At 46.7% G+C, this 15562-nt stretch overlaps 2 protein-coding genes across 2 annotated transcripts; one reads left to right on the forward strand and one right to left on the reverse strand.

Moving 5' to 3' along the window:
- Nucleotides 1–3351: 3351 nt before the first annotated feature.
- On the reverse strand, nt 3352–4638 carry SLC25A53 (solute carrier family 25 member 53). The gene has a single exon (XM_045537947.1). The coding sequence runs from the start codon at nt 4530–4532 to the stop codon at nt 3609–3611; it is 924 nt and encodes a 307-aa protein (XP_045393903.1). The 5' UTR covers nt 4533–4638; the 3' UTR covers nt 3352–3608.
- Nucleotides 4639–10973: 6335 nt separating this feature from the next.
- Nucleotides 10974–14105, forward strand: ZCCHC18 (zinc finger CCHC-type containing 18). Its single transcript, XM_045537775.1, has 4 exons — nt 10974–11148; nt 11485–11536; nt 11722–11862; nt 12268–14105. The coding sequence occupies exon 4, from the start codon at nt 12388–12390 to the stop codon at nt 13597–13599; it is 1212 nt and encodes a 403-aa protein (XP_045393731.1). The 5' UTR covers nt 10974–11148; nt 11485–11536; nt 11722–11862; nt 12268–12387; the 3' UTR covers nt 13600–14105.
- Nucleotides 14106–15562: the final 1457 nt, after the last annotated feature.

The raw sequence follows: 15562 nt of genomic DNA on the forward strand, positions 1-15562 counted from the left end.
AATATTGACATTTAAAATTACTAGAAAACTATGACACTCTTAAACTTTACTCAGAAGATTTAAATGGAAGAAGTTGAGAGGTCTATATAATTTTACAATATTGCCTAGGTTTTTATATGAACCAATTTGTAAAAATAAATTATTTAAGTTATAACATGTTTTCATTGTAAATCCATTTTTATTTATAATTGCATAGCTTCAAGTTTCAACATATATAATGTAAATTTAAAGTTTTTATAAAGCTGAATATGGTAAATTTAAACAATTACCAGCCATTTAGCTTTAAAATATGCTCTGAGAGGAAAAAACACAAACTGTTTTTCCTCTGCTCTCACACCACAACCATCAACACAGAAGTCTTCTGTGACCAAATGTGTGGGGGTTTTTCCCCACACACCAAGCAAGCAGTCAATTCTGCAGCAGACACCAGCTGAGTGTCCTCCATTTCAATTCTGACACTATCTACCTGGAGATGGCATCAAATCCCACAGGTTGAGGTCTCAGTCCCACAAGACTGCCCCTCACTTCAGTTGCCAATAGCAAATAGTAGCTTGTCACCTATACTTCTGACTGACTGGCTATAAATTGGGGGTTTCCATGACCCCCTCTTTGGGTTCAATTAATTGGCTAGAGTGGCTCACAGAACTCAGGCAAACATGTTTACGAGTTTATTATAAAGGATATTACAAAGGATACAGATGAAGAGATGCATAGGGCAAGGCATGTAAGAAAAAGCACGGAGTTCCAATGCCATCCCTGGGTGTGCCACCCTTCAGGAACCTCCACATTTTCAGCTATCCAGAAGCTCTCAGAATCCAATCCCTTTGGGTTTTTATAGAAGCTTCATTATGTAGGCATAATTGATTGAATCACTGGCCATTGGTGATCTTAACCTTCATCCCTGTCCCCTTCCCTGGAGATGGAGGGTGGAGGGGCTGAAAGTCCCAACCCTCTAATTGTGCCTTGATCTTTCCAGTGACCAGACCCTGTCCTGAAGCTTCCTAGGGGTTGCCAGCCATCTATGAATCACTGGCATACAAAAAGATACCACTTTGGAGATTGTAAGGATTTTAGGAGTTGTATGCCAGGAAACAGGGTCACGTGAGTTTTCAGGTTATAATATTCTGGAATAACCGTACCATCGTCACAGAGACAGAACACAGTCTTTGTTAAAGAATTTGGATCTACAAATATTAAATCCAGAAATATTGAAAATTGATGTATGTAACTCTCAGAGAGTTCAGGAAGAAAAAACCCACGTGTGTCTACGGACAGAGAATGCACACTTAAATAATGAAGTAAATGGGGTAAATGCTAATATCATAATAGGTGAATTTGGGTAAAGGTATGTGGGTGTCCTTTATGTTTTATCTATGCTTGCAACATTTCTATAAGTTTGAAATTAGTTTTAAATAAGTAGTTAAAATGAAGAAAGGGATATCACTGACACTGTGATGTAAGTGGAAATTGAATGCATCACTCGGATAAAAAATGAGGGAGTAATGGTATTTTATCCCCTTATTTTCAGCTTAACAACCAAAGACATAACCTAAGTTTATAATATTTTTTCCTTCTGAGAGTTAGTTTTTAAATATAACTAGCTGCTGTTCTGTTTGCCCTTTCCTTGTGCACTCTGTGTTTTACTTCCTTGAATCCACAAGTAGCGGACTGTCCCAACCCATCCAGATCTGCACAATTGGAAACTCATCTCCAGCTCTTTCAGATCGGCCATTTTCTGTTGAACTCGGTGGCAAACACTTTCTGATATCGTATCTCCAACAACTGTGTCTTTAATTTCTGTGGCATTTAGTGAGGAATTATCACTGCTAGATCTACAATCAGGCAGGACAAATAAAGGACAGATTTGGCTCAGTAAGGAGGTGCAAGTGGAGGACATTATCATAATATCATGTATAAGGGGAAAACTATAACACATGTCATATTGGAAATCCTCAACTTTCCAGAGTTGAAACAAATGGGACAGTTATGCAATGTGATTCCGTTTGTGAAATTTCAGTTCCTGAAGTGGTGCTCATAGCAAACATGCCATCAATGACACAAACTCGTCAAATGTTCCAGTTGAAAGTAATTTTTATTATTGTTATTATCAACAGCAGCATCATTATCATTATTAGCACAAAACTAAATCCACTATTAAAAGAAAACAAAAGCACATGCCAAAGGCATGTGTCCTGCTTAAAGTGAGTCAATAACATTATCTTCATGTACAAGGGACAGCACCCTGAGGATATAGACCATATCACAGTTTGATAATCAATTCAATAATTCAACCAACATTATTGAGCACCTAGGCACAATGGAGGATTTAAAAATGCATACAAGAATCCCTGCTTTCAAGAAGTTTTACAGTCTAGTAGGAGGTATTAAGAACACAAGAACACAGAGCCACATGAGATCAGTGGCATAATGGAGACAGTACCATGCCACTGAAAAGGGGTTATCACAAGAGACTAATGTCACATTCAGCTAGGGAAATCAGAAGAGGCTCCATAGAAAAGGTGGCATCTGAGCTGGGATTTGAGGAAATGGAAGGATTCTGGCAAACTGGCACGTGGAGAAAGCACTGCAGGTGGAGAGAATAGTGTGGGCTTAAGAATGGCCATGGGAAAGTTCATGGCATGTTTGGGGAGAGAACAAATAGTTCATTTTGGCTGGTGTATGGGGTCTATGTAAGTGTGGATGGTATATTGACAGTTATATGAGGACCATATTTTGAATGACAGGCTAAGATTTCTGATCTTCATACCACAGTAACTATATTTATCCACATCAATAAAATATGCAATTATTTGTGAAGAGATATGGTCACTTCATTTCCAGATTTCTTAGGGAAACTCAAGTGGTTTCTAGGCAATCTTATCACCTTGCTATCAAAAATGTCCCAGCAGATAACACCAAGCAACCTATAGTAATTTTTTCTATTTTGCATGTAATTAAATCTCTTCCATCAAAGTCTTTATTCTCTTCATCCAGGGAGCACACCTCTTCTCACTCCCATCTCCAGCCCCACTGGTTCTCATGGCACCTGGTAAGTTGAGGCAAGCCTAAGTTATGATTTCCAGCCGCAGATGTTACCCTGAAACTAGGACCTACAGTCTTGAGAAGTGAGAGCGGTGGTGGCAGAGGCAGTGAACAATGTCATGATAATGTAGCCATCTGAGAAATTTTATGGACTCCTCAACTTAAGCATGAAGCATAGGTCTTTGAAATTGGAGTACCACTCAGTTTGGTCTGGAGGGGTCCCAGAACTCACAGTGCCTCAGTAAGATCATCTTTATGTTTACTCTTATTGTCAAGGAATTTCTTAAAGGAATGACAATCTGGGTTACAAGTTATTTAAAGGCCTCTTAGTTCTGAAGCTACTGAAGCTGTGGAGAGATTGGTGTGGCTTTTTCTTTCCGACTAAGGAATCCTGTTGGGCTTTGTCTCTGCCCAGCAGGCTGGTAGTTGGGAACTTCTCCCATGCAATGAGGTTACAGGTGCTAAAGAATGGCTGTATTAGGTAGCCAAGCCAAATAAGTAAGCTATATAGAACCAACCAGGGAAGGTTTAGAACGACAAAGATGCCTTGGCCATTCTTCCTGCAGCTAGTCAATCTTCAGCTCTTTCCTGGAGTGAGACTTTCTCTGCAGGAAGTCATGGATTGCTGTAGTGAGGCCCCACGTCACGCTGGATCTTAGGATGACCAGGGAACCTCCACGGTAGATCAAGAGCAACTTTCGGCCGCGAGTGTCCCACACATTCTGGGCAGAGGCCCACAGGCTTGGCATGCTCTGCCAGCCAATATGGGACTGCATATTGGCAACCAGCACAATCAGAGGATATAGAACTAGGCAGGTGATTGTTCCATTGACACTACCAGACACCAAGGCAGGAACCCAATGGGGTAGGCCTTGCTCTGCCAAGCCCTCCTGGATGGGGTCTTTGAAAGAAAAATATAAAGCACTCCCCAGGCTGTTCCTGACAAGGACAGGCCAGAAACCACGATAGTAGCCCAGTGACAGCCGCCCCCAAAGCCCATAAGAGTTGAATTCCTTGAGAATGCTGAAGGTGCTGGGGAAGCGAGCTTGCTTGCGACCATCCTGGAGCACATTTTGCACCCTTTCAAGGGGGCTGAGTGCCACAGCCTCCACCACACCAGACATGAGCCCTGCAGCCCAGCGGTGTCCCAGGGAGTGTGGCCCAACAGGGGAGAGAGAGCTCAGCAGGCTATCGTAAGTCCCAAACAGTAGAGTCCCTTGCAATGTCTTGGAGAGAAGAGGGGGGTAGATTCCGCGGTAGAAGTACTGAGGACCTTCATGCCACAGTTGTCTCACAGCCTCTGACATCGCCACAGCATGGATCTGTTGCCGGAACACCACCTTATAGATGGGAAAGGTCAGAAAAGTAGACATGAAGTTGGAAATGGCCCCAAGGGCGTAGGCCTGGGGGTGCCAGCTTTTTTTTCCTGGCGCCTCTGCTCGCATCCCGTGCTGAATCTCCTTTCCGGAAGAGTGGCTCTTCTCCCCCATGCTGAAGACAACTGAGTGCAGATGGAAGAGACTGGCAATGGTGGAAAAACAGAGGTTAGACTGACCATTGAAATCTGTTGGCAAGCATTTTCATTGCTTAGTTAGAAACGGGCCCCAAGAAACTCAGGTGGAAGGAAACAAGCAACTCTTTGGGCCAGTTTGTGAGAAATCAGCACACCCCTAAGAAATTAAGAATTTGTTAACCTTAAGTTAAAACAAAGGCAGTTAGTTTTTCTGGACAAAGCCATCTCTACGGTATTTTGCTGACACAGCAAATATTCTGATATTCAAAGGATTACACCGAAGAACATGAAATCAAGGAGGGGAAGGCTCCAAAACCTAATGTATTCAACGTTCATGACATGAAACTTTGCATTTAACAAACCACTGGAATTATAAGTTGCTGTTCCTTTTCCAAAAAAAAAAAAAAAACACAAACAAACAAACAAACAAAAAATACCGAAAGTGGCACTATCTTGTAGAGGCAGAAAAGCATCCAATAGTTGAAGTGTGATACTTTCTCTAAAAGTTGGTAGTAAATTTTGGGAGGGGGGAAATCTCCCCCGCCTTTCTCTCAGTAGATTCCTGCCCCAGTTGTAGCCGTTTCATGGCAACGCCCCACCCCCCTCCCCCAAGTGAGGAAAGGAAAAAGCGGCTGCTCCTGGAAGTTCAATGCCAAAAGGCTCAGTACCTGGAAATTTCCAAGCCTAACTTTGTAGACCTATAGCTATATGACAGAGCAGGCTTTCTCAACCTCGGCACTTTTACATTTTGGGCAGCATAATTCCTTCTTGTTGATGCCTATGGTGTGCATTGTAGAATGTTTAGCAGCTTCCTGGCTTCTACTTACTGCATTGCAGTAGCACCAGTTGTGAACTACCCGGTGTGACGACTAAAAATATCGAGACATTGCCAAACGTCCTCTGGGAGGCAAAGCTGGCCCTGGTTTAGAATCACCATACTAGAAAGGATAGGCAGCACGAGGACTCCAAACTATTGCTCCCATCCCAGAAAGGCCAAGAAGCAGGTGGGGTAGTATGAGAAGCAACTTGGGAGCCAAGACACAGGAAAGAACGTTGGGATCAAAAAGAAATAAATGCTCAGTACAGACATGAGGACCTGAGGGAGTTTGCTGAGAAGGAAATAGGGGCTCTCTGGCCTGAGAAGAAGGGGGTGCAGCAGCGGGACCTGATGCATCAGGGAGAGGGAGGACAGAGTTGTGTGGGTAGCAGAAAGAAGGAGGGGGAGAAGGGGAGAGGAGGAGAGGGGCTGATGGCCAGGCTGTAGGGCTCACATCTACATTGGCAGGGACAGGAAGCCTGGTAGGAATTATAGACCCACAGGTTTCACATAGAACCCTGCGCTATGTGGAGCGGGGGCAGGGGGTGGTGGTGTTGGGACTCTAATTAGGCTAGCAGGCAGTGCCCCCACACCCAGGCAGGAGGCAGCTCCACTCAGGCCCCCAAATGCACAGGGGCCCCCAACACTCCTCACCTCTCCTCCCAAGGGTATTTTTTCCCCAAATCTTACTTGCACCTAAATAAGGACAGAAGAGATTTGTCCCCTCTTCTACCTCAGAGTGCAATAATGTTCCACTTCCTCCCCACCTTTTTATAAATGTCTTTGTGGACTCCATAAGGCAGGCCGATTTAGCAGAAAGAAAATTGAATGAGGATTTGACAGACCAGCCTTTTAAGCAACAATTTTGTTATCAATTTTCTATGTGACCTTTAGGAATTCACTGACGTCTTGGACCCTCATCTACCTCAGCTATAAAATAAGCAGAGAAGGCACAATGCTCTGTAGACATCCCCATACTGTATAATGTCAGAGGGGGAATTCAGGCTAATAGTTGATAGAGAAATTGTACTCTTCTATCCCTAATTCCTTCTTCCAATTTTAAAAATCATTTTGGGGGATTTAAAGTGAACAATAATTTAGGAATACCTTACCTTAAATATCTAATTCATCGTTTTATAAATCCAATTCTTTCCATTTTATGTGAGGGAGTCCATTTTCCTCCCATGTATTTTCCCATGAAGATATCAGGCTTTGGGGACAGACCAACCTGAGACTGAATTCTGCCTCTGACACTTAGTTGTGTGACCTTGGGCAAAACAATTAACTTTATTCAGTCTCAGAATGCATATTGCTACATATTGGTAAAACAGGGACATTAAGACCTGCCTTGAAAGGTTGTTGCAAAGATTTATAACACAAAATGAGATAAAGTGGCTGAGAATCCATGATATGGTGGCCTCAATAATAGTATCAAAAAAAAAGATGCTTTCTGACCTCACCATCGATCTCCACAGAGAATATCCTCCTGCAGGACACTCTCAAAACAGCCAGAACCAGATGAAGTGGCATGTTGGAACAAATTCTGTGTTCCCATGAGAGGCAGGGAAGATCTTTCTTCCATGAATGCAAAGGTGCAACATAAAAGATCTAGGAAAGCCTGGTCCTTTAACATGAATTTCAAAGTAGAGACCACAAAATGGACCTGGAGTTGGCCTTGAGCAGTTATCATCGGTACCCTATGATCTGCCTCCTATGTTTACAGCCTAGTAAAATGTGCCCAGGGGATTCCAGATTTCCCTGGCCAGTCTAGTCCAGATGGGTAGTCTGTGTGACCACCCCAGGATGGAGCCCCACATTTGTCTGTTGATTTGAGGCATCTCTCAGCCAGTACTTTGGTCACCTCACAACTATGTATTGATCATCTACTAAATCATTGTGGGGAAATCACCATGGAGCTAGAGATGAACAGAACTTGGTGCCTGCCCTCAAGGCTTTGGGAATCTAGGGAGGGAGACAACTCAACAATGAGCTGAAAACTATACTGGAAGACAAAGGGTGCAATAATCAAGGTTGAAGCAGAAAGACAAGAGTAATTTGCTCCACCCGGGACAGGGAGTATCCAAAAAATTTCTCTGAGGAGGGACATATGACTCAATCCTTAAATGCTAAGTAGGCTCTTGTTAAGTGGAGGAGTGAGGGCAGGTGTTCAAGGCTGAGGAAGAGGCCCAAGGCACAGAGGCTTAAAAGTGTGAGTGGCGCATGGGGTGGCTGTAGACCATGAGAAAAAGATAGAGCTGCAGCTGACAGAGAGGACCCAGTTTAGAATGAGGGCCACATTTGTTTTTCCCACTGCAGTGTGTTGTAGGGTACACACATGGGCTCTGGAATCAGGTAGCCCTGGATTTGAATTGCACTCTGCCACTTTCTTACCTTTATGACTTCGGCCAAGTCTCTTCGCCTCTCTGAGCCTTGGTATCCTTATCTGTAAAATGATTGTCACAAAGGTTGTAGGAGATAAAGTACATAAAGTGCTCAGCACAGTACCCAGTATATAAGTTGCTCCATAAGTTATATTAGTAATTTCATTTTTAAAAAATGAGATAATAGGAATAAAGGTAAGATTAAAACTAAATTGTCCTAAAGGCTGAAATTGGTCGAATGCACTGGGTCATCTGCAGAATGCATTTTAAACTGCATGTTTGGAAGGCAGCAATGAAGAGTTTTCGTGGGCTTTGGAGCTTGATATCCTTAGGTTGGAGTCCCAGTGCCTTCACTTACAAATTATAAGGCCTCACACAAGTTACTTAACCTCCTTTGGACTCAGTTTCCCTGTCTGCAAAGTGGGGTAACAATGGCTGTCTCAACAGAGTTGCTGAGAACCTTAAATGAGATAACAGATGGAAAATTCCTGGCACAGAGGAGGCAGGAGGCCAAAGCAGCTATTATTGTTTCAACTGAAAGTTTTATCTCCTAACCTTCAAGCTTTTAAGGTTTATTTGTTGAAACTGGAAAATGTGGTCTCATTAGAACCATCAACTGTAACATACTCCCACACATGAGGCCAGAGATAAGAGATGTTCTGCATCCAGTTGGAGCCAGCTTGCAAATGGTCCTCCCAGCTCTACACAAAGAGACCCTCACTTTGCTCTAATGTCCCCCACCCCCGCCATCACCTTTACACAATCCATTTCCTTTCATTATTTTTGTCAGAGCTCTGAGATCTATTCTTGGTCCTGTTGGATCCCACCCACACCAAGTCCAATGGCAAATACCTAATTTGGCGATGAAGCCAATCTCAACACAACAAGAGTCTGCTGAGAGTCCAGGGTCAGATGTTATGGTATGGGGAGCAGAAGCAAGAGTCTGAAGGAAACCCAAGAGCTACTGCCAGCATCACCCCTGATTGTGTGAGGTGAGCAACCTGCCTTCTCCACCCTCCACCACCACCACCCCACTGTTCCATCCATGAGGCCACAACCCTGAGATGGAAGGTGCTTCATGTCTAAAGTTGGATTGTTTACCCCAAGGAACGCTAGGTATTGGGCTATAACTAAGAGGGCAGAAAAGTGCCAGTGAATGAAGTACCCTGGCAGGCTGAAGACAGACTCAACAGCAGCTGAAGGGCATCAGACTGTTCACTTGCTTCCAAGTATCAAGAGTCAAGAAGCCCCACAGGAACCTCCTAGCCACGGTATATATCAGGGAGGTAATACCTGCTCTCTAAGTCAGGGGAAATGGAGCAGGTTTTCCAGCCACTGCCTTCATGGCCCATTCACTCCGGACAGCCCTGCATGCCGTTTCCATGGAGTTGCTCCTTCTCTGGGGCCAGTGATGCCAAATCCAGCAAAGGAGAAGTCCCCTGAAGAGCTCACAGAAGGGCAACCTAGCAACCTATCCTTGAGCCAGGAAATGAAAGAGCTATATCAGCAGCAGAGAGCTGTGGTTTGGGGGTTAGGGTAAACTGTGTTTCATTTCTCACACCCCTTCCTCAAACAAAAAAAGTTGAAGAAGGAAGATGTTATGACAGACTTCATTTGAAAATCTATAAGACAAAGCCTCGGACTCGAAAACATACAGAGTCCAAATTCTTTGCTTACAATTTCAGGAAGGACCCCATTTCATGACAGATGTGCTGTGGACAGGTACATTAATGGCAGGCCCACTTACTTACTACTGTCAGCATGACATGGTGGTGTTTAGAACAGTGGTTCACAAACCTCTCTCACCTGTGAATCAAGTATAGTGGCTGGTTAAAAGCACAAATCGCACTCCTCACCCTTAGTCCTAGTACATCAAAATCCCTCAGAGGTGCGGCCCAGGAATATGCATTTCTAACAAGGTCTCCAAAATGATTCTGAGGCAGCTAGCCTTGTACTCATACTTTGCTTAATAGCATGGGTTCTGGATTCAGAGACTTACTCCAAATTTTGGCTTCACCTTGTAATTTTAGGCAAGTCAATTTCACATTTCTGAGCCTTGTCTCCTTTGGGGTCATAAAGGGCTGTAGAAATCATGTTATTTTTATAAACAGGCAGCTTGTTGTAGTGTAAAAAAATAGTGTAAGACAAGAAATAGTGTAAAATATTGCCACAGTTTCCTCTTCTGTACAATGGGTATCATAAAGGTTGCCTTCCTCTTTCCTCACCCCTCTCCCACTGCCTTCTCACCCCCTCCGTCAGCACTACCATCACATCGAGACTGCTATTGAGCTGGTTTGAGACTACCTATGTAAAAATGCTCTCCAGGCAGCACAGCAGGGCAAAGAGCATCCACAGAGTAACAGACAGGTGCAAAGTCGGGTGCTGTTACTTATTTGCTGTGTGACACAGGGCAAGACGCCTACCTCTCTGTGGCTCAGTTTCCTCATCTGTAAAATGGAGATACTAGTCCTTTCTCACTAATTCTATATAGTCCCAAGTTGGTCCTCCCATGCCCACTTTGACTTTTCTCCACTTAATCTGACAGTATAGAGTCTTTGCAAGGGGCAGCCTTTGAAGTCAGACATGTTGACTTGGGTGTGAGCTCTTAGCTCTGCATTCCCTAACTGTACTGCCTGGGGGCTTAAGTCTTTTCTCTGTTGAATGGGCACATGGCTACCTCCTTCACAAGGCTGCTGAGAAGAATAAACGAGATGTCGGTGCAAGAACATCTGCACACAGAAAGCACTCCGTAAAACTCCGTCAGTGCTGTTGCCCCCTGCCCCCTATACAAAGGTGAAGAACTCTCATTGTTCACATGGTTTCTGTCCCACCTCGTGTTTAAGGCATCCGGTCTCAGAGCGCAGAGGAGAGCCGAGGCGGAAGGGGATAGGAAGAAGGGACGCGATGGGTAACAGCAAACTCACGGGTGAAATGTAAATTGGCCCGTCCGTGCGTCCGAGCTGCACTTGACGCCGCGCCGGCTCCCGCGCCCGTCTGTCGCAGCCCCCGCCGGCCGGCTCCCCCTTCCTCCCAGCTTTAGCATCGGGGCCGGAGGCTGCGCGGGAGGCCGTCCCCGCGCCGCTCTGATTGGCCGCGCCGCCCCGCTCGTCACGCTCTTTTGTCTCAATGGGCAGAGGCTAAAAGCAGCCGTGGCCGCTGGGAGGGCCCAACTGGAGGGCGGGGACGGCGGCCGCTGCCTTGGGAACCGCGCCGCCTCGACTCCGCTACCCCTCGCTGGGCTGTCGTGTGAAGCAGCTCGGTCGGTCCCGCAGTCCCGGGTCGCTTAGCGGCCGAGGAGGCGCAGGCCATCCTTTCCCCCTGCGGGGCCGCGGACACCGGAAGGCGAAACAGAGCGGCGAACGCCAGAGCCTCCGCTGCCCAGCAGCTCGGCGCAGGTAAAGAAAGGGGGCGCGGACAGGGGAGGGGGAAGCACCACCGGCACCCGGCGAATCCCAGCTTGGAGAATCGGTAGCTGCGAGGCAGGGGAAGGAGCAGTCCCGTGGCCAGGCTGCGCTGAGGGAGGAGGTGGGGTGCACCTGGATGCTGCGGACTGGGTAGGATTTGCCAGGATTCCGGGGAGGGGGGCGTTTGCAGGGAGGTGGCAAGCGGCGGGTAGGGGGATCGCAAGCTGTCTGTCTTGAACTCCTTTTGCAATCTCCTCATCTCTTCCTGGGAATATGGGAGTGGGAGGATGGATATGCAACTTCTTCTATCCCCTTTCTCCCTGGCAGGTCATCAAAGCCGAATCCGAACTCGAATTCTGTGCGGCTGATTGCAGAGCTGGTAGGCCGACGGTTTCCCAAAGGAAATGTCATGAGGGGCGCTTTGGCTCATAGCCAGGAGGGGGCAGAGGGAATTTTCCGCCTGGCGACAACGGAGGCTGGGGGGAGGGGGAAGGGTTAAGGTAGCAGGATGACGGATGAGGCTGCTTCTGACCCTTCCCTCCCCTTCCCTCTGCGGCCCCACAGCCTTGAGGTCCTGAGGACTGGGATCTGCGACCCCCAGGGGACAGAGGTCGACCGTACCCCGGAGGCGAATTTTCTCGCGAAGGGCACCTGTTGCAGCGGCTGGAAGTGAAATAAAGGCTGAACGCTAGTTCCCGAGCTCGTGTAAGAATCTGAGAAATAACTAGGGAAACTTTGACAAGGGAGTGTGGTTGAGACCTGAGACCGTGACGTTAATGCGGATCTTATTTATTACCAAAAATCTGTGAGCCTTTGTGAGATTCTCTATTTTGAGAGCCCAATATTGGCTCTAAACACTATTTCACCTAGAATTAGAAGCAACAGTTGTCCCCCCTCCTGGAATATGGGCAGGAGGGGATGAATGTGGCTCTGAAAAATGCCCTGCTAGCTCTGGGAGGCTGTGATTGTCAGTCTTCTGCATGGTACATTTAGGGCGGTGAGCGGATACAAAATGCACTGCAGGGTATTCAGGAAGGTAGACAATGCGACTGCAGCCTGATTCCCCAAAGCCTTATTAACCGTTTTTGGTTTTTTTGTTTTTCTTTACAGTTCCTACTGAAAGTCAAAGCAAGCACAGCCCAGGACGTCGCTTTGGGGATTTATGCAGATTAGGCTTTTCTAAAGAGCCTGAGCATCTTGTTTTATTCAGATACTCTACTGTCCTCAGTCATGGCTAGCATCATTGCACGTGTGGGTAACAGCCGGCGGCAGAACGCACCCTTGCCGCCTTGGGCCCATTCCATGTTGAGGTCCCTGGGGAGGAGTCTCAGTCCTTTTATGGTCAACATGGCAGAGAGAAACATGAAGTTGTTCTCAGGGAGTGTGGTGCCAGCCCAGGGGGAAGAAACCTTTGAAAATTGGCTGATCCAAGTCAATGGGGTCCTGCCAGATTGGAATATGTCTGAGGAGGAGAAGCTCAAGCGCTTGATGAAAACCCTTAGGGGCCCTGCCCGGGAGGTCATGCGTTTGCTTCAGGCAGCCAACCCCAACTTAAGTGTGGCAGATTTCTTGAGGGCCATGAAATTGGTGTTCGGGGAGTCTGAATGCAGTGTGACTGCCCATGGTAAATTCTTTAACACCCTGCAGGCTCAAGGCGAGAAAGCCTCACTTTATGTGATCCGTTTAGAGGTGCAGCTCCAGAATGCTATCCAGGCAGGCATGCTCGCTGAAAAAGATGCAAACCAGACTCGCCTGCAACAACTCCTTTTAGGGGCTGAGCTAAATGGGGACCTGCGCTTCAAGCTTAAGCATCTTCTCAGGATGTATGCAAATGAGCAGGAGCACCTTCCCAATTTCCTAGAGTTAATCAAGATGATAAGGGAGGAAGAGGATTGGGATGACACTTTTATTAAACGGAAGCGGGCCAAAAGGTCTGAGCCAATAATGGAGAGGGCAGCCAGCCCTGTAGCATTTCAGGGCGCCCAGCCAATAGCAATCGACAGTGCTGACTATGACTGTAACGTAATAGAGATAGATGATACCCTCAATGACTCAGATGAGGATGTGATCCTGGTGGAGTCTCAGGACACTCCACTGACACCCATGGGTGCCCTTCCCTTCACAGGGAGAGCCACACCTCAGGATCAAGTGCTGGTCATTGATTCCCCCAACAATTCCGGGGCTCAGTCTCCTTCCACCAGTGGTGGTTCTGGGTATAAGAATGGTGGTCCTGGGGATATGCGTAGAGCCAGGAAGCGAAAATACACAATCCGTTGTTCATATTGTGGTGAGGAGGGCCACTCAAAAGAAACTTGTGACAATGAGAGCAACAGGGCCCAGGTTTTTGAGAATCTGATCATCACCCTGCAGGAGCTGACACATACAGGGGAGAGGTCAAAAGAAGTTCCTGGAGAATACAGTGACCTCTCTGAGCCACAGTAAGGTGGTAGACCCAGGCCTAAGTGAACCCTTAACTATATTCAGAGTCTGGTGATGGGAAAAACAGGGGGGTGGGGTGGGGATGGGGGGGTTCTAACTGCATGAATTATTCCACAAAGCAATTTTCCTTTGAGAAGAGTTCTTGCATACCAGCAGTGGAGGGGGGTGGCCTGATCTCTGTCCCTGCTCCCTCCTCTGCCCACCTAAGGGTCTATTCTCTGTGTGTGTATATTTCTTTGGTGACTTAATTCTTTTTATGAAAGTATCTTTTGTTAAATCTTCAGAAAATAAAGGAAAATACAAAAACTAAAGTACGAATTACCTGAACTCTCCACCCTTCTGTAACCATTGTCAGCCTTTTGGTGACTGTCCTTCCAGATAGTTCCCTATACCTATGTATAGATAAAAGTGATCAAATATAAGTGCTGTTCTATACTGTGTATTTTTTCACCAAACAATATATCTTGTGTACTTCTATGTCAATGAATATATATAAGCATCTAACTTAATGTCTGTGTGTGATGTTATTCTTAAAGTAAAAATAAAAACTAAATATAAAAGCTATAAGGGGGGCTCATACCATGTGGTGGGGTTATCAATCTCATTTACAGAAAAGGAAAAGGGAAGCTGAAACGGACTGTCTATCTCCCAACGAGTTTCCACCACAACTGACCTGTCCCCTAGGTCATAGAGCCAAACTCTGCACCCACTAGTTAATAATGTCTCAATGTTTTCTTCTCGAATGCATCTTAAGAAGTCTGACCATGGAGGGGAGGGGGCAAATATAGAAAATGGGTGTTCCAGAGGCTCTGTTCCTGTTCACTTTGGGAAGGGGCACCTGCTCCTGCCTCATCTCTTGACCTCAGATTGGAGGGTGATAAAAGATGATGTGTAACCTCCATCCCTGAGGGTCCTATGTTCCTTGTGGGCATGGCAGTCCCCATCCTCCTGAACAGGACAAGGTGAGGGGCATGATTTCGTTTAAGGCAAGGAGTGGGGTGAAATAAATGCAGACCTGAGGACCTGAGGGAGTTCGTTAGGAAGGAAACAGGGGCTTCCTGGGCTGAGAAGACAGGGTGTGCAGCATTGGGAGCTGGCACCTCAGGGAGAGGAAGCACAGGCTAACGGGCAATAGCCTGCTCAACAGGGACAAAGGGGAGCAAGTTGAAGCGCCCAGGGAGTAGAAGCAAGGTACTGCCAGACGCCCAATGCAGCCACAATGTTGCCACATCCAGAAGCTGCCTGGAAATGCTTCTCCTTCCAGAATCACCCCCTTCAGCCCTGCCCCTGTTCCTGCTCCATCCATATCCCCACAAGCTCACCTTACCACTGCCCCCTCCCCTGGAGCCACACTCACCTCTCGGTGGAGGGGCAGAGGCTCTGCCTCCGGTGCTCTGCCCATCTCCACCTCCCCCTTTCCCCCTCCTGCCTTCCATGTTGGCCTTAAACCTCCGCCTCCTTAACCCTCAAGGCCAGTAGGCCGGGGAGGGCCCCTCTACCTCTGACCTTTTAACTGAGAACAGGGCAGGAACAATAGCTCAAGAATCCCACTCCTTGCATACCTCTGGGGGCCTCTGGCACCTGGCAGCCACCTCCATCTCTCCAGAGCCAAAGGATCCCCTCCCCCACACCCAGGCAGGAGGCAGCTCCACTCAGGCTTCCAAAGCCACAGAAGCCCCCGACACTCCCTGGCTCTTACCCCTCCCTAAATCTATCCTTGAAGGGGATCTGCCCACTCATCTCTCCCAGATTAGGTCATTCCACTTCCTGCTCACCTTTTCTCAGTTTTACTCTATAAATGCTGTTGAATGATTTACTCAGATACAGTTTACACTGTCGTAATTTCTTTCTGAAACTAGGTAGAGTAAAAAGAGCAATAAGTGCTACATATACCCCCCCACCCACCTTTTCACTGGGGTTAGTTTGAAGGTTCAAGATCTTTGCTTTGAAAACCTGCTCTGTCATT

This window comes from Lemur catta, chromosome X (assembly GCF_020740605.2).
Source record: "Lemur catta isolate mLemCat1 chromosome X, mLemCat1.pri, whole genome shotgun sequence".
Lineage (NCBI taxonomy): Eukaryota > Metazoa > Chordata > Mammalia > Primates > Lemuridae > Lemur > Lemur catta.

Bases quoted from the DNA above. Each gene is read 5' to 3' on its own strand.
- SLC25A53 (XM_045537947.1), bottom strand. From the start codon at position 4,532: ATGGGGGAGAAGAGCCACTCTTCCGGAAAGGAGATTCAGCACGGGATG.
- ZCCHC18 (XM_045537775.1), top strand. From the start codon at position 12,388: ATGGCTAGCATCATTGCACGTGTGGGTAACAGCCGGCGGCAGAACGCA.